General features: G+C 38.3%; 1 protein-coding gene across 5 annotated transcripts in view; it reads right to left on the minus strand.

Moving 5' to 3' along the window:
* Window positions 1-5,552: 5,552 nt before the first annotated feature.
* LOC128219927 (uncharacterized) overlaps window positions 5,553-23,755 on the minus strand; it is a 28,628-nt gene continuing 10,425 nt past the window's right edge. For 2 of the 5 annotated variants that reach the window (XM_052928107.1, XM_052928108.1), the window contains exons 4-19: window positions 21,627-21,746; window positions 21,363-21,431; window positions 20,742-20,930; window positions 19,979-20,065; window positions 19,157-19,303; window positions 18,339-18,510; window positions 17,387-17,560; window positions 15,851-16,045; window positions 14,391-14,564; window positions 13,925-14,028; window positions 13,062-13,567; window positions 12,614-12,685; window positions 11,612-11,677; window positions 8,039-8,122; window positions 6,874-7,094; window positions 5,553-6,536 (exon numbers count right to left, since the gene is read on the minus strand). In XM_052928107.1, the coding sequence (XP_052784067.1) occupies window positions 6,396-6,536; window positions 6,874-7,094; window positions 8,039-8,122; window positions 11,612-11,677; window positions 12,614-12,685; window positions 13,062-13,567; window positions 13,925-14,028; window positions 14,391-14,564; window positions 15,851-16,045; window positions 17,387-17,560; window positions 18,339-18,510; window positions 19,157-19,303; window positions 19,979-20,065; window positions 20,742-20,930; window positions 21,363-21,431; window positions 21,627-21,746 (2,521 nt within the window). In that variant the 3' untranslated portion in view covers window positions 5,553-6,395. The remainder of the gene's footprint in view (window positions 6,537-6,873; window positions 7,095-8,038; window positions 8,123-11,611; window positions 11,678-12,613; window positions 12,686-13,061; window positions 13,568-13,924; window positions 14,029-14,390; window positions 14,565-15,850; window positions 16,046-17,386; window positions 17,561-18,338; window positions 18,511-19,156; window positions 19,304-19,978; window positions 20,066-20,741; window positions 20,931-21,362; window positions 21,432-21,626; window positions 21,747-23,755) is intronic. The other 3 variants (XM_052928110.1, XM_052928109.1, XM_052928111.1) reach the window with 3 other exon arrangements.

Below are 23,755 nucleotides of genomic sequence, written 5' to 3' on the forward strand. Positions count from 1 at the left end.
CTACACCGTTTAAAATAAAACAAAAGGCAGTCTATGCCACTTGAAGGGCCCCGTCTTCGTTTAATTACCGAAGGTGATAACGTGATTAGTTTCCTCAAACACTTCAACAATCCTGTTTCCATAATAATGTTTTGACAGTGCTCCGTCAGACGGCCGTATTGTGAAAAGGTTTTTCGAAGTGTTTGAAGAAACTTAACTCTCAATCATCTAAAATAGTGAAGAAATAGTGAAGTTTTCTTTGTTTTAAGTCTTCATTCAAGCAAAATATTGCCTTCCGACGTAGCATTTATGACGCAATTTATCACGTGGTGTACACACACTGTTACGAGACATGCATCTTTCGCAGTTATACATAATTTTCCAATTCGAAATTAACTGGGTTTGTCTACCACGTAAATCCCGGTAAATTTAAAATTAACGTCGGTATATGAATCTGTACTAAACACGGGACCTTCACATGCTAAATGTACGCACTAAAAACTGGGAAACCAGAATGTGCTATTTTTAACCGGGTAAACTCAGCTGAGACAGCAATAAAATAGTATTCTTATCATGTAAGGTGATGTATCTTCGGCCCTTTACCAGCTCGTATTGATTATTATAGGCTTGCTTTGAGAAAATACTGTATTTGCCGATTTTGGGACCATCTGGTGTCTAGTCCCTTTAAGAACGGAATCTTAGTGTCTTGCTAATCTTCGAAATACTTCGAAAGATCAAGCTTTCATTTCCAATGTTTGCCTTTTAGTTGTGACCCTATAATGCATATACTTAAGTTTATTGCAAGATTATATTATCCTTATCGAGGCTTTATATGAAAATGATTTTCAATAATTCTACTAAATATATACTAAAACAATAAATGAAATCCAATTTGAAGTTTCGAAAACCATACAGTGCACAAGAGTGACAGTGACAGAATTTCGCACACGCTTTAATGTTAATTCCTAGTAAAGTATGTTTTCAAGATATGTATGTATATATATATATAATATATATATATTAAACATTAGTCAAATATAAGAAAGCAGCTTTTTAGGTACGTAGTCCGATAAAATAGCTTAGGCACCAGCTCTGCAGGTGCTTTGACGTCTATATTCACACGCAAACCGCAGGTGTTGTCGACGGCTACATACACCCGCGCCGCAGGTGCTGTCGATGGTTGCATTCACCAAATCTACATGTGTTTTCGACGGTTACATTCACCCGCTCCGAAGGTGTTGTCGAGGGCTACATTTATCCGCTCCGCATGTATTGGCAAAGGCTACATTCACCCGCGTCGCAGGTGTTGTCGACGGCTACATTCACCCGCGCCGCAGGTTATGTTGACGGCTACACTCAACAGCATCGCAGGTATTGTCGACGGTTACATTCAGCCGCTCCGAAGGTGTTGTCGACGGCTACATTCACCCGCGTTGCAGGTGTTGTCGACGGCTACATTAAGTCGCTCTGCAGGTGTTGTGGACGGCTACATTTAGCCGCTCCGCAGGTGTTGTCGAAGGCTACATTCACCCTCTCCGCAGGTGTTGTCGACGGCTACATTCACCCGCGTCGCAGGTATTGTCGACGGTTACATTCACCCGCGCCGCAGGTGTTTTCGACGGTTAAATTCATCTGCGCTGCAGATGTTGTCGACGGCTACATTCACCCGCGTCGCAAGTGTTGTCGATGGCTACATTCACCCGCTCCGCGTGTTTTGTCGACGGCTACATTAAGCCGTTCCGCAGGTGTTGTCGACAGCTACATTGAGCCGCTCCGCAGGTATTGTCGAAGGCTACATTCACCCGCGTCGCAGGTGTTGTCGATGGCTACATTCACGCGCTCTGCGTGTTTTGTAGGCAGCTACATTTAGCCGCTCCGCAGGTATTGTCGACGGCTACATTCACCCGCTCCGCAGGTGTTGTCGATGGTTACATTCACCCGCTAGCAGATGTTGTCGATGGCTACATTCAGCCGCGTCGCAGGTGTTGTCGATGGCCACATTCATCCGCATCGCAGGTATTGTCGACGGTTACATTCACCCGCTCGATGGCTACATTCACGCGCTCCGCGTGTTTTGTCGGCAGCTACATTTAGCCGCTCCGCAGGTATTGTCGACGGCTACATTCACCCGCTCCGCAGGTGTTGACGATGGTTACATTCACCCGCTAGCAGATGTTGTCGATGGCTACATTCAGCCGCGTCGCAGGTGTTGTCGATGGCCACATTCATCCGCATCGCAGGTATTGTCGACGGTTACATTCACCCGCTCCGCGTGTTTTGTCGACGGCTACATTCAGCCGCTACACAGGTGTTGTCGACGGCTACATTCAGCCGCGTCGCAGGTGTTGTCGATGGCCACATTCATCCGCATCGCAGGTATTGTCGACGGTTACATTCACCCGCTCCGCGTGTTTTGTCGACGGCTACATTCAGCCGCTACACAGGTGTTGTCAACGGCTACATTTAGCCGCTCCGCAGGTATTGTCGAAGGCTACATTCACCCGCGTCGCAGGTGTTGTGGACGGCTACATTCACCCGCGCTGCAGGTGTTGTGGACGGATACATTCACCCGCGCTGCAGGTATTGTCGATGGCTACATTCACCCGCCTAGCAGATGTTGTCGAAGGCTACATTCACCTTTTCCGCGTGTTTTGTCTACGGCTACATTCAGCCGCTGCACAGGTGTTGCCGACGGCTACATTTAGGCGCTCCGCAGGTATTGTCGAAGGCTACATTCACCCGCGTCGCAGGTGTTGTGGACGGCTACATTCACCCGCGCTGCAGGTGTTTTGGACGGAAACATTCACCCGCGCTGCAGGTATTGTCGATGGATACATTCACCCACCTAGCAGATGTTGTCGAAGGCTACATTCACCTTTTCCGCGTGTTTTGTCGACGGCTACATTCACCCGCTCCGCGTGTTTTGTCGACGGCTACATAAAGGCGTTCCGCAGATGTTGTCGACGGCTACATTCACCCGCTCCGCGTGTTTTGTCGACAGCTACATTTAGCCGCGTCGCATGTGTTGTAGAAGGCTACATTCACCCGCGCCGCAGGTATTGTCGACGGCTACGTTCAGCCGCGTCGCAGGTGTAGTCGACGGCTACATTCACCCGCGTCGCAGGTGTTTTCGACGGTAACATTCACCCCCGTTGCAGATGTTTTCGACGGTTACATTCACCTTCACCGCAGGTATTGTCAACGGCTACATTCACCCGCGTCGCATCTGTTGTCGATGGTTACATTCACCCGTTACGCAAGGGTTGCCGATGGCTACATTCACCCGCTCCGCGTGTTTTGTCGACAGCTACATTCAGCTGCTCCGCAGGTGATGTCGACGGCTACACTCAGCTGCTCCGCAGGTGTTGTCGACGGCTACATTTAGCCGCTCCGCAGGTGTTGTCGACGGCTACATTTAGCCGCTCCGCAGGAATTGTCGACGGCTACATCATCCGTTCTGCGTATTTCGTCGACGGCTACATTCAGCCGCTCCGCAGGTGTTGTCGACGGCTACATTTAGCCGCTCCGCAGGAATTGTCGACGGCTACATTCACCCGCCTCGCAGGTGTTTTCGATGGATACGTTCAGCCGCTCCGCAGGGGTTGTCGATGGCTACATTCAGCCGCTCCGCGTGTCTTGTCGACGGCTTTTTTCACCCGCTCCGCATGTGTTGTCGACGGCTACATTCAGCCGCTCCGCATGTGCTGTCGACCGCTACATTTAACCGCTCCGCAGGTATTGTCGACGGCTTTATTCTCTCGTTCTGCAGGTGATTTCGACGTGTTGATTCGCCCACATTGCAAGTGTTGTCGTCGTCAAGATTCAACCGCTACGCAGGTGTTTCGATGGACATAATTATTTACCCCCTACTTATATTTTGTCGACGTATTCATTCAACCGGTGTGTCGGTGATGACGACGTCTACATTTGCCCGCTATGCATGTTTTGTCGACGGCTAAATTCATTCGCTTAACAGGTGTTGTTGACGGCTACATTTACCCGCTCCGCAGATGTTGTCGACGTCTACATTCCCCCGCTCTACAGGTTTTGTCGATAGTTACAATCTTTGCACGTGCTGTTGACTGGTACAGAATTTGCTCCGCATTAACTGTTTATTGGCCTTTTCGGTACCGTCTAATTAACGGAACTTGTAGGCCTAAACTGTTATCCTCAAGTATTTTAAAATACATCGATTTTTTGTGCAATGTAAATAAAATGCTTTTAATTGCCACAAGTACATTGTTTACAAGGATTGTCCAAGAATATCGGTCAAACTCCCTGCATCGTCAATTCTATTCTTTAAATTTTAACCTGCCCAGCCATCATGCCCTCGGGTTTTCTTCAGATTTCGTTCTTAATTTACCATCCCATCTGAAAAAACATGCTTGCAAATGTACTGTATACTTGTACGTTTTTGTCGCCAGTTTTTCTCCGCATATCATTCAAGGATACTTTAACACACAGTTCAAACACATTTCAGAGTTCATTGTGCAGCCTTTTTGTTAAGAATGTATTTGTGTATGTAATGCATCATTCAATTGTAAACACGGCTCCCCCAGGTTCGGAGGTATACCGAGGATTGCGGGGGGAAATGTGCCATGTTTTTACCTTTGAGGTGGCCACGCAGTGCTAAGTGAGTGCGGTGGTTTTGTTTTCGCGCCGAAAACAATGGGTATGGGCCTTACCTGCTATGGCCCGGTGTTGCAGGGGCATTTGGCGGAGATTTTACCCGGGATAAGTGCAAGTACTTATTTCCATCGGGGTACTTTGTTATGGTGAAGGGGCAGCACGCGGAAGCGACAGAGGTTGGATACAATAAAATCCGGGTGCGGTATCCTAGCTCTTATTTCACAGACTCCTTGGTTCTTTTACGTGCTCGGTGTGAAGCACGACCTCCCGCTCCGTAGGCGGACACTTAACAACTGTGCTTCCATTTGGAACTCCTCGGTCATTTTTATCGAAAACAACCTCGGATGTATCAGGACAGTTTACATACTCAAAAAGCGGTACGCAAGTAAATCGCGTAGTAATTTTATTTAGCAGTTAAATGTTATGACTTAACTCTTGGGAATATTAATTATGTTTGCAATAATACACGTCACTGGCAATCAATTTCAACTTAGATCAATAAATACAACTCTAACACACTACTTTTAATTAATGAATGAATAATTAAAAAAAATACGAACTACTTTAACTGATGTACCGGCATACATCCGAGGATGTTTTCGATAAAAATGGCCAAGGAGTTCCAAATGCTGTGCAACGGAAACAGGGAGAATCAATCGGATGAAAATCGATTACACAACCACAAGACCACTCCCGCGATGTCTGCTTGGCTCTATAACAAGCACGTGTATGTCCACTACAGTATCCTGAGTTTAGTAAATACTAAAGCATTTTCGAGAAAACTCCGGCCTGACAATTGCATAAAGTGTATGACCATGCATACTTTTAAAAGGGCATTCAAACATTATTTTATTGAAATTTCCATGAGATATGGGAACATTATTTACGTGGGACATTTATGAACAGATACCGTACGGGTTAAATAAAATAACTGAATGTTTAATCAAACAAATTGTTTACTTTTCTTATAAAATTATAGTACCTGTTTATCAAAAAATAAAAATATATACACTTAATTATTTTATATGAACATTATATAACATGCCAAAATTTCAGGAACAAAAGAACGATAACATTATAAATACTGTCATAAATTGCTACCCCTGTATGCATTTTCAGCATACTCGGTTATGATAATTCTTGTATATTGTCGAAATATGATAACATATAATCAATAACAAAATTAGGTAATTATGGACATTTTCAAACAACTATTTATTCAATAACGTACCATTTCTTCTATACTTCTTTCAATCTAGAATACACATATTTACAGTCAAACCCCGTTGGCTCGAACTCGCTTGGCTCGAGTCCCTCGTTGGCTCGATCTACATGATAAGGACCGATTTCTTAATACTGAAAGTTAAATTTACCGTGTGGCTCGAATTTTCCGAGGCTCGAGGTATTTTCGCCAATCACTGGGAGTTTGAGCCAATGGAGTTCGACTGTAGATAATTTCGAGATCACTCATATGCATATACATCTTCTGTTTAACGTGTGAAATGTTTTGCACCATTGAGTACGGTTTTGCAGATTTTTTTTATAACAAAATCTTTGGCACAAATTTCGTATACATTGTATAAAGCATTCTTTAACAATGAAATATAAGCTCCTATTTGCAAGAAAAAAGTAAGTGAAATATTGCAACTTTTTAGCCAAACAGGTTTAATAGCTGCGGCGCTGCTGCGACTTTCATCAGGTTTCAGCTTACAGGTGGTGCTCCCAATCAGCTGCGATGCGTGCTGTGCGACTTCCGGCATGTGTGTAGCATGCAAAGGAGCTCTAATTCAGCTGCGGCGTGTGTTGTGTGACTTCCGGCGGATGTCTGTCCGTAGATGCTCGAAGTCTTCAGCGGACAGGCCGCGGTTGCTTTGGCGGACGTCCGTCAAGATTTGAGCCAAATCTCGACGACCGATGTCTTTGAGAGCCTAAAACGGTTGAAGCAAAATATCCAGTCTGATTGCATTTGTTAATGAAATGTAAGTTCAGGAAATAGTTTAGTTTAAACTTATTTATTGTACAACGATTGTGAAACAAGTTATTACAACATTATATTAATCACTCTCGTTGGCACGATGTTTTGCGTGAGTGTGGTTTTGTGTTGTGGGGGGACACCGGAGTTCCCAGGGAAAACCCACTTGTCCGGCTTGGTGACCACAAACCAAACTATTTTAACAAATAATGTTGACCCTTTAATGAGTCAAGTCTCCTGTTCGAATGAGTATATATTTGAAATGTTTACTCATTTTTGAATCACCCACGAACCTGAATGAGCCTGTCAGCAAGGTCCGCCTGTGTCGTGCGTCCCCGCCACTCATACAGCACGTAGAAGGAGGCGAGGGACGCGCTGTGTCGGTACGTCCGGTAGATGTTGGATAGCTTTTCCGGTTTCAGCCCCAAACAGACCCCCAGCAGATGGCTCTCGTCGTTTTTCACTTGCTTGGCCAGATTGACCAGGCTGTTTCTGTTGAGGATCTTCAGGGACGCTAAAAAGGTGGTGTAAATTAGTAAATTATAAACGTAAGCACTCGAGTATTGCTGCAAAAACAAAAAAAAACTACCTATACCTATGAATATAAAGATATCGCTTTATTTAACCAGATATTTTTAAATACAACTTTAAACCTAAAGACGTTTAGATAACAAACTTAATTTTCAGCCAATAAAATTGCAGACAATCATTAAAACTATGCTTGATCATTAAGAATTTCAACTTCCGCCTTCTGCTACTCATCCGATACACAATTCCTGAGTTGACAATGTGTCAGCTAATGAGGTTGTATTTTAATATGATCTGAAGTCATAATTAGTGATTAAAAATGGCACTTTTGTTACGCTCACTCCGCTACGCTAGTCTACACTCGAATGTTGAAAATTAGTCCACACTCGAATATTACATTGAAAAATAATTCAAACTCGAATGTTACATTGAAAAGTAGGCGATACTGGAATGTGACACTGAAAATTAATCCACACTCGAATGTTACATTGAAAAGTAATCCACACTCGAATGTTACATTGAAAAGTAGCCCACACTCGAATGTTACATTGAAAAGTAGTTCACACTCGAATGTATCATTGACAAGTAGTCTACACTCGAATGTTACATTGAAAGAGTCCAAAATCGAATGTTTCATTGAAAAGTAGTCCATACTTGAATGTGACATTTAAAAATAGTCCAAACTACAATTTAACATTGAAAAATAGTCCACACTCGAATGGCACATTGAAAAGTAGTCCATACTCAAATGTAACATTGAAAATTTGTCTACACTCGCATGTAACATTGAAAAGTTGGCTACACTCTAATGTTACATTGAAAGTATTCCATACTAAAATATAACATTGAACAGTACCTGATATGTAACACTGAATTATTGTTATATTGAAAATTATTGAATTAATTGAGTTATTGAAAATGATACCATACCCTCTCGCATCTGGTCGAGCGCCAGTGACGGGTCTTCTTCGATGAGCTCAGATGAAGTGGACTCACGGGAGAGAGGCGTTAACCCTGAAACCATTGATATTATGATACTCATAATCATAAAAGTAAATGTTCACATTGTGAAAATACGCTACTGGAACTGAAATGATCCAAGTACAAGCTCTGTGGTTATCCCCAACCCCCAACAAAATCTGTTCAAAATAGAATTTTGTGTAATATGTGTGACAATACGTGTACATGTTTATAATTATATCCGTTGAAATAAATGACAAATACATTTGTAAATTATGTTCAGTTATAAGGAAAAGTATAAGAAGAGAAAAAGAAAAATGTTGTTAACAGTCGCTATTTAAAACGTATAAGCGTAAAAATCTGTTGCAAAACGCATGAAAATCCGAGAAACGTCAAACACATTGTTGCATTAATCTTAATTCTTACATACCGCACCACGGAATTACTAACAACTGTATAGTTTATAATTTCTGTAAAGTTTCTGAATTTCGCGAGCCAATATATGAAATTATTACGTCGCTTATTTAAAACCTGGAAAATTAGACAAATCGCGAAATAAAACCTAGTACAATGAAAATAATCTTCAATAATCAAATACAAATGAAAGCATTTTCATTTTATTCTGAAACACAACGGGTAGGCCTTCGAAATCTTACTATTTTTTATATTTTTTTATTATCATATACAGATAGTGTTGGTTATATATATATAGTCCTAGGTTTACCGTATATTTCAATTTTGTGGAAAAAAAACAACAACAAAAAACAAAACAAACTGTAGCTCTTGTCTCGAACCGATTCTGATTTATTGGTTTAAAAAACTGTCGGCATAAACGATCGCTGAAGTTCAATAAAATCGTTCATTGGTTTTATTAAGTGGGTTTTTCCAGCGGTTCGAGCACCTAAAATGGCTAGTATAGAGACATTTCGCGCTACGCACTAAGATAGTTATATTATTAGTGTTTATCATTATTAATTTGAAGGGCATCGGTCAGCCAAATTAATCGTTTAGAAGACCAAAAATAAAGAATAATTATTACTTGGAAACAAAATCTTAGCTGATATAAATTGCAAGACTAATACTTAAAGTTAATGAAATATAGTTCGCATTCTACTTGCCTAGTACCTAAATATTAATGTCCGGGTATTTATTGTTAGTATATATATATATATATATATATATATTTACAAAACACTTTTGAGAGAATTGTTTCTGCTGGCTAAAAATGCATATATCTAAATTGTACAAAGCATTAATTGCGTTTAAACTTGTCAACAACCTCACTGACATTTTAGTGTTATGTATATGGATCTATTTTCAAGCTTGGATTCAAGTTTTCTACAACAAACGTGACATCGTACTTGCCAAGGGTACCAGTAACGAACATGCTAATAATTGCTTTTTAACTGAACAATCGCCAAATTTGGACAGAATTTATCAGAGGCATGATCACTTAACTGGGGTGCTGACAGAGTTAAACAATCCGGGACTTTTTGACCTAGTTTTAAACAATCATGGACTTTCTGAAAACGATTTTATACAAGCTAGAACTTTTTAAGATTTAAACAAACTGAAACTTTCTGACAACGATTGAAACACGCCTAGACTTTCTGTCTAAGATTTAAACAATCTGTGACCCTCTGACTAAGGTTTAAACAATCTGGGACCCTCTATCTAAGATTTAAACAATCTGGGACCCCCTGACTAAGATTTAAACAATCTGTGACCCTCTGACTAAGGTTTAAACAATCTGGGACCCTCTGACTAAGATTTAAACAATCTGTGACCCTCTATCTAAGATTTAAACAATCTGGGACCCTCTGACTAAGATTTCAACAATCTGTGACCCTCTGACTAAGATTTAAACAATCTGGGACCCTCTATCTAAGGTTTAAATAATCTGGCACCCTCTGACTAAGGTTTAAACAATCTGTGACCCTCTGACTAAGGTTTAAATAATCTGGCACCCTCTGACTAAGGTTTAAACAATCTGGGACCCTCTGTCTAAGGTTTAAACAATCTGGGACCCTCTATCTAAGATTTAAACAATCTGTGACCCTCTGACTAAGATTAAAACAATCTGTGACCCTCTGACTAAGATTTAAACAATCTGTGACCCTCTGACTAAGATTTAAACAATCTGTGACCCTCTGACTAAGGTTTAAACAATCTGGGACCCTGTTTAAACAATATGTGACCCTCTGACTAAGATTTAAACAATCTGTGACCCTCTGTCTAAGATTTAAACAATCTGGGACCCTCTATCTAAGATTTAAACAATCTGTGACCCTCTGTCTAAGATTTAAACAATCTGGGACCCTCTGTCTAAGGTTTAAACAATCTGGGACCCTCTGTCTAAGATTTAAACAATCTGTGACCCTCTGACTAAGATTTAAACAATCTGGGACCCTCTGTCTAAGATTTAAACAATCTGTGACCCTCTGACTAAGATTTAAACAATCTGTGACCCTCTGACTAAGGTTTAAACCCAGTGTCTAAGATTTAAACAATCTGGGACCCTCTGACTAAGATTTAAACAATCTGTGACCCTCTGTCTAAGATTTAAACAATCTGGGACCCTCTGTCTAAGATTTAAACAATCTAGGATTTTCACGCAATGACTTAAAGTCGCGTATTCGTCCAAACTGCTAAATCCTATATACTTCAACACACTGGATTATAAATACACGTGTAGTTTGTTAAAACACTAGTAGTAATAAAACAAAGCTGTGTAATGCAACTCACAAGCGTGACTAAATTATCTACACACAAACACAATTACAAAACTCTGAAAGATAAATAAGAACGTGGACGTCATAAAGTAAAATCGTGATACAGGTTCTAATATCTATACTTTCAGGGTACCAGTTCACATAGAGATAACATGCACTGTTCGTGAAATATTTGTAATATTTTACCCATAATCATTCTAAAATGAATTTTGATTTCTACATAGTAGTCTGCGAATATCCATGAGTGTTCGAATTCATATTTTGTCGAATAGGATGGCATTTCTTTTTTTAACCTGCCGTAAATTTTATTTGATAAATCAGATGAATCGATAGATTTAACATAGACCGGGCCAAAAGACAACTTATTAGCCCAAACACTAAGCTGAGTCAGTGATGAACAATACATATTTCTTCCAATGAGATGGCAGTATTTCTCAAATTTTCCAATACATTTATTTTATTCGGCAGTCACTCGTTATTGATTTTAATGAAATGTAGCGGTAGATATAAAAAGTGGTTGGCTCACTGAGATGGAAGTATACACAATCTAATTAAGAAAACTTAAAACTTAATGAATATTAGAATGTTCTTACAAAAAAATAAGTGGTTGTGCAACTGTAAGTTATTCAATTGGCCCCCAATTGAAATTGAAAATTGAAATAGTTGCATAAGGAGAGATTAAATATCAAATGAGTACTTTCAGTAGAACAGTTTCCATGAAGAATAGTTCTTGTAGAATCTATTTACATTAGCTATTGTGAAATGATGTACCCTGAAAGCAACCAACAGTCGGGGATACATAGACACATACTCTTCTCATCTTTTACAACCGCCACCTCTTTTTCCTCACTGGTGTCTTTCGTATTTTTGGCTGAAACTGAACAGGTAAGGCCACAATTAGAAAAAAAAATATTCTTGCGGTTACCCACCTCACAACTTTTAGGAATGGAAGGGATTTCTAAGAAGTTTTTTTATAAAAAGTTTTCACTATAGTATACGCATTTTGGCTACCAAGGCCAATTTGTAGAAAACAGAAGGAAACATTTAATTAACACCGCAAACGGCCGATTTTACTGAGTCGTTTACGTAACAGCAAAAAAAGGTTTTGTAAGGATGGCATCGAGTCATACACTCAATGAGTACTCAATTGTATTTTTCTAACTTGAATAATTACTCCGAACACGCACATACATGCAATTTGAGAAGACCCTTCTACATGTTTAGATAATAATTTTATATTTTCATATCTTGTACAAAAAATCCGATTATACGAACGTATAAATATTAACATATTATGCATTCGATGAAAGAAAACATGTTTATGAAAGTTAAGTATTGAAATCTTTACGTTTCATTTCCAATATGCATCACGTTTGAACTATACATACACGTATGCCATTGTGTTTTTTTTTTTGCCCGGAGGCCTTTTGTACAATAAGCTTTAAACTTTGTACTTTGCAATTCAAACGAATTACTATATAGTAATTAAATAATCTTAAGGGTACGTTAAATATGTGTTCTATTTGTAAGGTGTATAAGAAAACAAGAAATAAATTCTAACGCAACAGAAGTGAAAAATTGAGAAAAAGGTGACAAAACAGACATATATTTGTTCAAATTGCAATGCACAACAGTTATCTAAGCATCTATTATCAGAGTATACATGTTTAAGTTAATTGACATATTAAGACATATAAAGACAACACTGAATTTCGCAACACGCTAGAGAAAAAACATGAGTTTAGTAAACACTACCGGGTTAGTATACAGTCCAAATGGTAGTTGATTGAATTCGAAATTCAGATAAGCATACCTTCGCTGAAATGAAAGACTTCGTCGTCTTGGTCGGGAGAATGGACAGGGGACTGGGCTATATACCCCTGAACTGCAACAAACCGTTACTAGCATTTCACATAACACCATTAGAACAAAGGTCTAATCACTACTGGGTCCATGGAAACCATTCTATTGGTAATAATATTTATTAGGTTAAATATGATACTTTGTACACTTTATTTAGCGATTGTCAGATAGAAGAATATTGAATGGTTTTCATGCTTAGGAACTACAAACTTCGTAACTAAACTAACATGTGAGAAGCAAAACTGGATGGGAAATGAAAAGCGGTGGTGATGTGAACTTTAATGTTAAAATAGAAATGTTAGCCATATGAAACCGATATGTGCATATCTACTGTAATCACCAATCACTACACGAACATATTTATGAGGCGTTAACTATGTTTGGATCAAACGACTTACCAAGCAGGGCCAATATGTCCTGCACATTGCAAAAGAAGGTATGTAGCACTGAGTTATCCCTTCCTAGTCTTAACACGAAGGTGATCCTGCCATTGCAGTCAGCGATTCTGATCGGAAATCGGACATAGTTGTCTGACCCTTCCAAGTAAGTCAAAGTGTAAGCATCTTCGGGAATGTCAGGGTCGAGCGACACACTGCCTTTGATTTCTAATTTAATCTCATCTGCTTGCTGTAATAATCTATCAGGTGACTGACTCTTTGGCAGTTCTATCATTCCAACTTTTGATTTATCCCTAACCACTTCGGGTACTCTAAACTTCTCCGTACAGACCACGTTGAGGACAATCTCGTTTAAGTTTTCAGCCTGATGTACGGTTTGCTGGTTCTCCACAAACAAAAGCAGTTTACAGAGCTGTTTCCTGCCCAGTATGACCTCCATCTCCCGCCGTATGTTCGCCTCCGTGCCCGCCGTGTATGACTGTGAGTCCACCGATGCCAGCATTGTTCTGAAAGAAGATGATTTTCATTTCAGACTTTTTTTGAGATGTTTGCAAAATATTTTGAAATTTTTGAATTTACTAAACGACAAAAAGTGTAACCGCCATATGCAATTTGACACTCTTTCATACGCACGGTATTGACTGCATACTGTAACTGTTTTACCCGGAATGTTAGTCTGGTTTATATTCCATTTTAATTGATTTTTCAAAACGTCTTCAACTAACATCGGGTTTCATTTACTTAACTTAACAATAGCAACGTTCATATATCCTAGTATATTTAGGTTTGTAAGTCACTGTTATGAACAAGCTAATTGCAATAATTAAACCCTACCGAAAGATAACCAATCGACGATAACCTACCCGCCGTTGGACGTGTTATCCACCGTGTACACGTTGTCGCTGCTGAGATGGAGAAGGCCCTCACCGTCAACCACCTCCAACTTCTCGTTTGTGTATTTTAGCACCTGAAACCGTAAAGAAATCATTTTTATTTAGGTTTAATCATCGACTGTTCTGATCTGTAAAAACCTTAGTATTTTAATTACACTCGTATGTGTATTACGCCGGGCAGTAATCCCTATACTGAAATTGCCATAGACCATATATATTTCAATTGTAATACAAAACTTAATCACCTATGAAAAAAGTGAATATATTTTTTTTTCCGAAATATATACATGTATGACTGATTTTGCGGAAAATAAGTGTATACGTTAATATATGAACAAATATGTTTTCAAACACCATTTACAAATGTAAATACCATTTAAATAAGCGTTCAAAGCTAATTTTCGATTTTATATAAAAAAAATAACATATATCATACCAATATTTTTGTGTTTTGGTCAGCTAGGGCGTTAAATGGGATTTTTATTGAGATTTTCCTCTCGACTGGTGCGCCGTCTATCTCTACGGCCGGAGAAGCGGAAGTTATATGCCGGAAGTCTTCAGGGCAAAATGCCCGGTATTGACGCTCCTGTGGTCCGTCCAGGGGTTGCACCTAATGAATAACCAAAATAATACATTATTTGCCGGCATTTTAAAATGAATAACCAAAATAAGCATAAATTAGCTGATAGTGTGTCAATGAAATCCCCAAAAAAGTATACCATTAGTCCATTGCGTTTCAATGAAAACCCAAAATAAGTATAACATTCGCCCATTGCGTGTCAATGAAAACCCAAAATAAGTATAACATTCGCCCATTGCGTGTCAATGAAAACCCAAAATAAGTATAACATTCGCCCATTGCGTGCCAATGAAAACCCAAAATAAGTATAACATTCGCCCATTGCGTGTCAATGAAAACCCAAAATAAGTATAACATTCGCCCATTGCGTGTCAATGAAAACCCAAAATAAGTATAACATTCGCCCATTGCGTGTCAATGAAAACCCAAAATAAGTATAACATTGGCCCATTGCGTGTCAATGAAAACCCAAAATAAGTATAACATTCGCCCATTGCGTGTCAATGAAAACCCAAAATAAGTATAACATTGGCCCATTGCGTGTCAATGAAAACCCAAAATAAGTATAACATTGGCCCATTGCGTGTCAATGAAAACCCAAAATAAGTATAACATTGGCCCATTGCGTTTCAATGAAAACCCAAAATAAGTATAACATTGGCCCATTGCGTGCCATTGAAAACCCAAAATAAGTATAACATTCGCCCATTGCGTTTCAATGAAAACCCAAAATAAGTATAACATTGGCCCATTGCGTTTCAATGAAAACCCAAAATAAGTATAACATTCGCCCATTGCGTGCCATTGAAAACCCAAAATAAGTATAACATTCGCCCATTGCGTGTCAATGGAAACCCAAAATAAGTATAACATTGGCCCATTGCGTGTCAATGGAAACCCAAAATAAGTATAACATTAGCCCATTGCGTTTCAATGAAAACCCAAAATAAGTATAACATTAGCCCATTGCGTTTCAATGAAAACCCAAAATAAGTATAACATTAGCCAATTGCGTTTCAATGAAAACCCAAAATAAGTATAACATTCGCCCATTGCGTTTCAATGAAAACCCAAAATAAGTATAACATTCGCCCATTGCGTGCCATTGAATAACTAAACTAAGTGACATTTTTGCCAATTATGTTCCAGTGAATGACCAAAACTAGTACATGTATAAAATTTGCCCATTGCGTGCCACAGAAAAACCAAAATATGCATTGCGTTTGACCATTTAGTGATAATGAATATCCAAAAATATTTGATAGCAATTACTGTCATGTTAATTCAGACAAAACTCTCATATTTAAATAACTAACCATCATTGTGACTCGATGCTGTTTAGAATTTGTCCCTGGTGGAACAACAGCCTCGATGTTGTTATTATATGTCGTCATAAGTCGACCTCCTTCTGGTCCGACCTGCCGTGACGTCATCGGGCGTTCTTCTATGGCAACAAAAGCTTCCATTCTACAACCGCTGAACACAAGGAAGTTGCCTTTGCCAAACCGCTTCTGCAATACATGTACATAATCAGTTAAACCTAGTTTTGAAAAAAGCAAGCGGAATTTTTAATAGTCGCAAGAGATCATATAAGCTTCATAGAAAGATGCTAAAAACTAAATGTAGATTCAAGTTACCTAGGTACATTAACACTTAGTTAACATTGTTTACCACTAATCAATTCCCGGCGCGAGCCACGCCTCTTAAATGGTGAAAGTTTACTTTTTATGTCAATATCGGAGAAAAATAATAAAAATCGCTTAAAGCTGCACTCTCACAGATTGAACGTTTTGACAACTTTTTTTTATTTTTTGTCTTGGAACCAGCCAATTTTTGCGAAATTACATGGAAACCAGTTATATAAGACAGCTGACAAAACATCAATAAAAAATGATGTTTTATGAAGTGTTCTTAAACCGTTAGGAGTACTCGAAAATCCTCATGAAAGCATTTTAAATTTCGGTTTTGAGTGAGGGGCGAATATCAAAGGTTGGGTACCTAAGTTATGCCCCCTATAACGTTCAACCCTGGACCTGGACCCGCCCCTGAATTACACTTAATAGTTGAGTTTAAAATAGTCAAAGATATGGTGTGCTTCAATTCCCTAATCAGTCAAAGTTAGTAGAAAGGGCTGCGAGACCATGCTTGTTGTCCGTATGGACTACTTTTTGCGTGTTACGTCGTCAAATTATGTGTAATATCAACAGGTTTTTAAAAGCGTCAATCTAATATCGAGTGCATATGTAAATGATTGAAAAAAAAACTGTTGTCAAGTGAGTTCACAGTTTCATATTTTGTAACATCGTCACCGCCACTCAAATTAAATTGTTTTTCTCATGACGTTCTACGCTTCAACCCAATGAGCCCTTCTAAATCATTATTAGAATACAACCGCATAAGCTGACACACTGTCAATGCAAAATCTGATGCAGAGAGTGTACACGTATCGGATGAGTGGCAGTAGGTGAACCTTTAAACGCCCGCAAACGTTGAATTCTTAATGATTGCCTATCTGCAATTTCATTGGCTGGAAGTGTACGTTGTATTCTTAATTAACGTTCAAAGAAAACCTTACAGTGATTACGTACAGTCTCAAGTCTGAGTTCAGACTCAAGAATCATTATGGCAAAACTTCATTTCATTGTAATTTGTCTTTTTAAAGAGCAATGATGGTACAATTTGCTGAAATATATTAAAATTTGAATGTTTTATTATAATAAACATACACTTTTCTTAAAGAAATGGAACAGATTTTGTTCCTTTATTAAAATGCTTTTCTGAGTCTGAGTCTATACTTGGATTTGAGACTGTACGTAATCATGGTCCCTGGACATTCGTTGCAAATTACGTACATCATACTGTGCATCCAATGGTCGCCATTCCTCGCCAACCTTGACCTTGACAAACAGCTTCAGTTTCAACTCGTCATAACTCTTCGTGAGTGGACAGTGCACCTTTATACCTTTCCAAGTTTCCGGCTGTTTACCGCGTAACAGGAAAATGTCTGATATGATCTTCTGATTTTCCTGGATGGTGTGAAAAGAATACATTTACAAAATCGATAGTTTAATTTAATTCCCGTGATCTAATTGACGATTACTTTATATGGTATAATTTACAAGATTTTCCTTACTATCAGAGACGTTTGTGAATTTAAACGCCTTTGAGCAAATGCAAACGCTAGTCTCTTTTCGTTCAATCAAGGGACATAACTCGAAAAGAAATCCGGATATGGCCTTGCTAACATACTTATGTAAGTATTGTCTCTTGTAGTGCATTCACTAAGCTGTATTTAAATTAATTAAACGATTTTGAGTGTTGGTCACAGACAAAGTTTTCTAAGACGGCAACACAATGGCTATTTAAAGCTGCACACTCACAGATTTTGACAAATGTTTTATTATTTGTCTTGGAAACGAGACATTTTTGCATCAATGTGTAGAAACCAGTGATATAAGCCTTCTGACAAAAGATCAGTTTTTCATAATTTATTTAAACGTTCGAAAATTGATGTTTAACGGCTAAAAACGTTACAAACGTTTTAAGATAAAAAAACACGAACATTTCGGCAGTTCTACAAACAATTTAGACCTGTTTTATTGTGATTATTATATAACATGGCTGAAGTGAAGTCATTGATGTCAAAATAAGCTGATTCTGAGACATAAAAAATGGCCCAAGTATCAATCTTTGAGAGTGTAGCTTTAATACCTGGATTTCTTTTTCTTCTAAAGAAACAACAACAACAGACGAGTTAAAATTCCAGATTAAAGCTACGCTTCTGTAAGTTCATGCCTAAAATACCTTTAAACTTATTTCCTCTATGACTACTTTCCTCATTTCATTGGGGCATGGCGAAACACGTGTTCGCGCCACGTCTATCCAGCGAAACGGCTGACACGAGGCGCGCACTCGGCAAGAATTGCGAACCTTTAGGGGCGCCAGGGTCGACTCCGCAACTTCATCTGGAAGGGACCTGAAAGCACATATATTTGTACTTTCTTTGGAAAACGGTTCTAGGGGCAATAAATCATATGTCTTAATGTTATCATTTTGTAATTAACATTAACAATGAACAACATATGTAATAAATTGTGCTGTGTTCTAGGTATAAAGATTCTCTTTCGGAGCACCTCGGCCATTTTCCTTCGGAAGCAACTTCGGATGTATATGGAGGGAATGTTTAATTCAACTACACTGCAAGTAGATCCCGCAGTAATTTCAATTAAGTATTTAAATTCGATGACTTTACTCATGGGAATCTTAATTATTTTTGCAATAATACATTCCAACGACAATCAATTTAAACTTAGATTTACAAAATACACGTTAAAACACTACCGTTCATTCATACTATAATTTGAAAATTTATGAACTACTTCTACTGATGTACCGGCATACATCTGAGGTTATTTTCGATGGAAAATGGCCGAGGAGTTCCGCATTCACAGATTCTCTTGCATAACAATAGCAAATTTACAGCCTTAAAGAATACAGCTAAACTAAAGCAATCCCGCTCAAGCAGAAATTGCGTACAGCTTAATGAATACTTGTTAGTATGGTTTGTGGCAATTTTGTCAAAACTAATGTGAAGCCATATTTTTGAGCACATTTATACGTACGAGTCGTTTGACAGAGACAGCACATTGAGAGTTTTTGGCACAGTGTTTTCCATATGGTCTGAGGACCGGAAGTTGCGTTCTTGTCGAGCGGAAGTGAGCTGCTCAGAGAGACGAGAGGACAGTGGAGGCTTCATTGTCATATCCGTTCTGGGAATGGTTGAAAATAAATCAATTACAGGATTATTCATATTTTCCAAGTATACAATTAGAAGATAGTAATTAAAGATGGCTTTGTTATAATGTTCAGTCTTGTACTACAATGTATAAGGTATTTTTCTAAGTAGTTACCTTATCTCTTACAGAAAAGAATTAAATACATGGCTGTATGATTGGCGCAGTGGATAGCGAACTCTCTTTTCACCAAGGCGTCAAGAGTTCGATTCCTGGCATGAGCGCATGAGAGTTTGGTTGGTGATTACCAAGCCGGACAGGTGGGTTTTCTCCAAGCTCTCCGCTTTCCCCCCAAAAAAATCAAGACCAAACTCTCGCGTCAAAGAGAGTGACTTAGTGTAAGTCTATGAAACTCTCTTCACAGTCGTAAAAATAAATGAGTGAAAACTTAAGCCGAGCATAAGGCGATTTAGCTGAGCAAATGGAACTATTTTAATACACGTCTGTGGTATGCTGCGGTCGAGGATTGAACCATCGGCGTCCCGCTCTCCGAAGTGGAAACTCTACCACTGAGGTATTAACTTTAACTTTAAACAGAATTCTAGATATAGAACGTGTTAAACATAATTTATTATAGTGCAGTTCGTAGAAAATTATTCCAGATGGGAACTGTTTAACATTTTTTCCAAAAAACATTACATATCGCAGTACCTGACTTTGACCCCATTTTGGACGAGCTCCAGGGCAAATATGATCCACTGTCGTAGAAATGGCACGATGACTGGCTCCATCTTCTCTCTGTTGAAACATAAAGAATATATTACAAGAGAGTCACGGAGAGAATGCAAACCTCGTCTATTGTAGTTTTAACCGTTGTTGTTGCTACCGATGATGATGTCGTTGTTGTTGTTGTTGTGTTTTCAGTTGAACAAGGTGCATTACTCGACAATTATTACAACCCGAGTCTTGTAATACGTGTATGTTTGTATTATCTCGGGTAACATATGTACCAAGTTTGACCAGAAAATCTAAAACGGTTTTATGGCTAAGGTTAAAAGTGAATGCAAGACAACAACGTCGCCCGCTACGATGACAGTAAGGATATAAAAATACCTCGACTTTTTGTTCGAAAAAAACAGACGAGTTAAAACATGACAAATAATAAAAGTTATCTGATTGTCATTCCATATTGATAAGCAACATTTTTTATCCTAGAATTAAAGTCGAACTTTATGCATGAATTGTGTGTTTGTTTGTTTTTCAACAAAAGTATTTGGAAAATCTAGGATATCGAAACAACAGTTTGCTAAAACCTAAATTAAAAACTTTAAGTGCGGGAATTCACAGATTTAGAAAGATTTCGAGAAATCTTATTAATCCGAATGTGCATCTAATAAGAGTATCCACCTTAGGCACAAATATTATGTTGAAACCTATACGTTTACAAATGCAGATATCTTATAAGTATACATACGCCTGATTTAGAAAGCTGCTTGGTTCGACAAGCGCCTTTGAGAGCCTGATACAGGTCTCAGCGAAGCAGTCAAACCCTCGTAGTTGCGCTTCCGGTGCCGTGTACATACACATTCCGACCTGAATCACAACCGGAACCAGATCTAGGAGCGCCTGTATATATACTGGCGTTTCATTTGAGGACAAAAGCCTGAAATACAAAACCGATGAAAAGCGTTACGTTGATGCTACGTTAGCGTTACGTTCAGATGATTATAATAACGTGATGAACATGAGCAAGCTTAAACAATCTTAAGGCCCAGCGTGTTCGATATACTAGTATGCATTATCATTCATAAGCGGTTTGATATTGATAAATCTAACGCATAGCACCATTGCTCTGGGATACGAGAATGGATATACACCGCTAAATCATATTCCATAAAAAAATCCCCCCACACATACACAACCCTCGCAAAGCAATCCCCACTCCCCCTATGCGTTTCTTCCTAGAATCCTTTTGAGACCGTGGTTTCCTTGAAAACCCTGAATACTGCGTTCCAAAAAGGAGAATTTTAGCTCATTAACTGAAAATTTAACCATTATCGGAAAAAATACATTCAACTGGTACAAAATGACTCACAAATGGTTGCTGTTTTCGAACACAAATATAAACGGCGTACAGTCCGTCCAGAATAACTCGATCTGCGACCTGAAATGCATACATTGATATGAATAACTATAAAGAAACGCAAAAACAATGAGTATACATATATAAGGCAGAGTAATTTCTAAAATGAATCATTGTGGACCCTGTTTCAATAAAGAACGTAAGTTTACAGGCGTAGCCTCGTTTTGAGCATAAACTGCGTTATAATAAAATTATCCTATTCATAAAATAGCTTACTGTTTTACTGAAAGGGTTTCTCGCGGGTTAAGGAGCAGCATATCCCTGACGATACCAAATATTTCCCCGACCTCGTACAAGATGCCCATATATGACATGAACGGAAAACTGGATACCAGTCTGAAATATAGGGAAAGGTGATACCAGTCTGAAATATAGGGAAATGTGATAGCAGTCTGTCTGAAGTAAAGGGGAATGTGATAGCAGTCTGACATAAAGGGAAATGTGATAGAAGTCTGAAGTATAGGGAAATGTGATACAGGTCTGAAATATAGGGAAATGTGATAGCAGTCTGAAATATAGGGAAATGTGATAGCAGTCTGAAATATAGGGAAATGGAGTACCATTCTGAAATATCGGGAACATATGCTACTAGTCTGAAATATAGGAAACAAATGATACAGTGTGTATACCACGTGATAAATGACGTCATATATGCTACGTCGGAAGGCAAATAAAATGATTAAAATTGAAGACTTAAATCAAAGATAACTTTTCATTTACAGCACCATTTTAAATGAAACAAAGGACAGTCTATGCCGCTAAAAGAGCCCCGCATTTCGTTTTATTACCGAAATTTGATGAGGTCATTAGTTTCATCATACACTTCGACAAAGATGTTTCCAAAATAATGTTTTGACAGTGCACCGTCAGACGGCCGTATTGTAAAAAAGGTTTGTCGAAGTGTTTTATAAAACTAAACTCTCAATCAAATTCTGGTAAAAGACCGAAGGTGGGGCTCCGTAAGCGGCGTAGACTACGCTATGTTTCATTTAAAATGGTGAAGAAATAGTGAAGTTATCTTTGTTTAAAGTATTTTTTCCAATCAAAATATTGCTTTCCGACGTAGCATTTATGACGCAATTTATCACGTTTTATCAGTGTGCAATTTATACACACTGTGATACCAGTCTGAAATATTGGGAAAAAGGAAAACCAGTGATAACTGTCTGAAATATAGGGGAAATGTAATACAGTGACAAAAGTCTGAAATATTGGGAAAATGTAACACAATAAAAACAGACTGAAATATTAAGAAAATGTAGCACAGTGATACCAGTCTAAAATATTGGGAATATGTAATACAGTGATAACAGTCTGAAATATTGGGAATATGTAATACAGTGATGACAGTCTGAAATATTGGGAATATGTAATACAGTGATGACAGTCTGAAATATTGGGAATATGTAATACAGTGATGACAGTCTGAAATATTGGGAACATGTAATACAGTGATATACATTGATAACAGTCTGAAATATTGGGAATATGTAATACAGTGATGACAGTCTGAAATATTGGGAACATGTAATACAGTGATGACAGTCTGAAATATTGGGAACATGTAATACAGTGATGACAGTCTGAAATATTGGGAATATGTTATACATTGATAACAGTCTGAAATATTGGGAATATGTAATACATTTATGACAGTCTGAAATATTGGGAACATGTAATACAGTGATAACAGTCTGAAATATTGGGAACATGTAATACAGTGATGACAGTCTGAAATATTGGGCACATGTAATACATTTATGACAGTCTGAAATATTGGGCAAAAGTAATACAGTAATAACCGTCTGAAAGATTTGGAAAATGTAATACACGGTGATGACAGTCTGAAACATGGGGAAATGTGAAACAGTGATATCAGTCTAAAATATAGGGAAAACGTAAAACTGTAATACTGTCTGAAATATAGGGAACATGTAATTTTAACGGAGATATTAGTCTGAAAATTAGGGAAATGGGAAACAGTGATATGAATCTAAGATACAGGTACTACTGATATATAATAAACGAGAACTTTGTCTATATTGTGAATCTGTAAAATCTGAAAAATTGAGCAAGCCATTGTTTTAAAAAAAGTGCAGTGTTTTATAGAAAAAGATGGATTTTATATATTGAACAGGAATGTGGATTTATTAAAAACAAATCTTAAATAAATACAAAAAAATAAAGAAAAATGAAGGGTTTCTTTGGATGACATATTAAATAATAGGCAGTAATTACACAAGTCAAAGTGCTATGCAAAGAACAAGAACAAGGCTCTTAGAATATTCATAAATCACTGTTTTGTCAAATATTTAAAATTAAGTCGACTTTGTTACTGTATTGAA

Source organism: Mya arenaria, chromosome 15 (assembly GCF_026914265.1).
Source record: "Mya arenaria isolate MELC-2E11 chromosome 15, ASM2691426v1".
Classification (NCBI taxonomy): Eukaryota; Metazoa; Mollusca; class Bivalvia; order Myida; family Myidae; genus Mya; species Mya arenaria.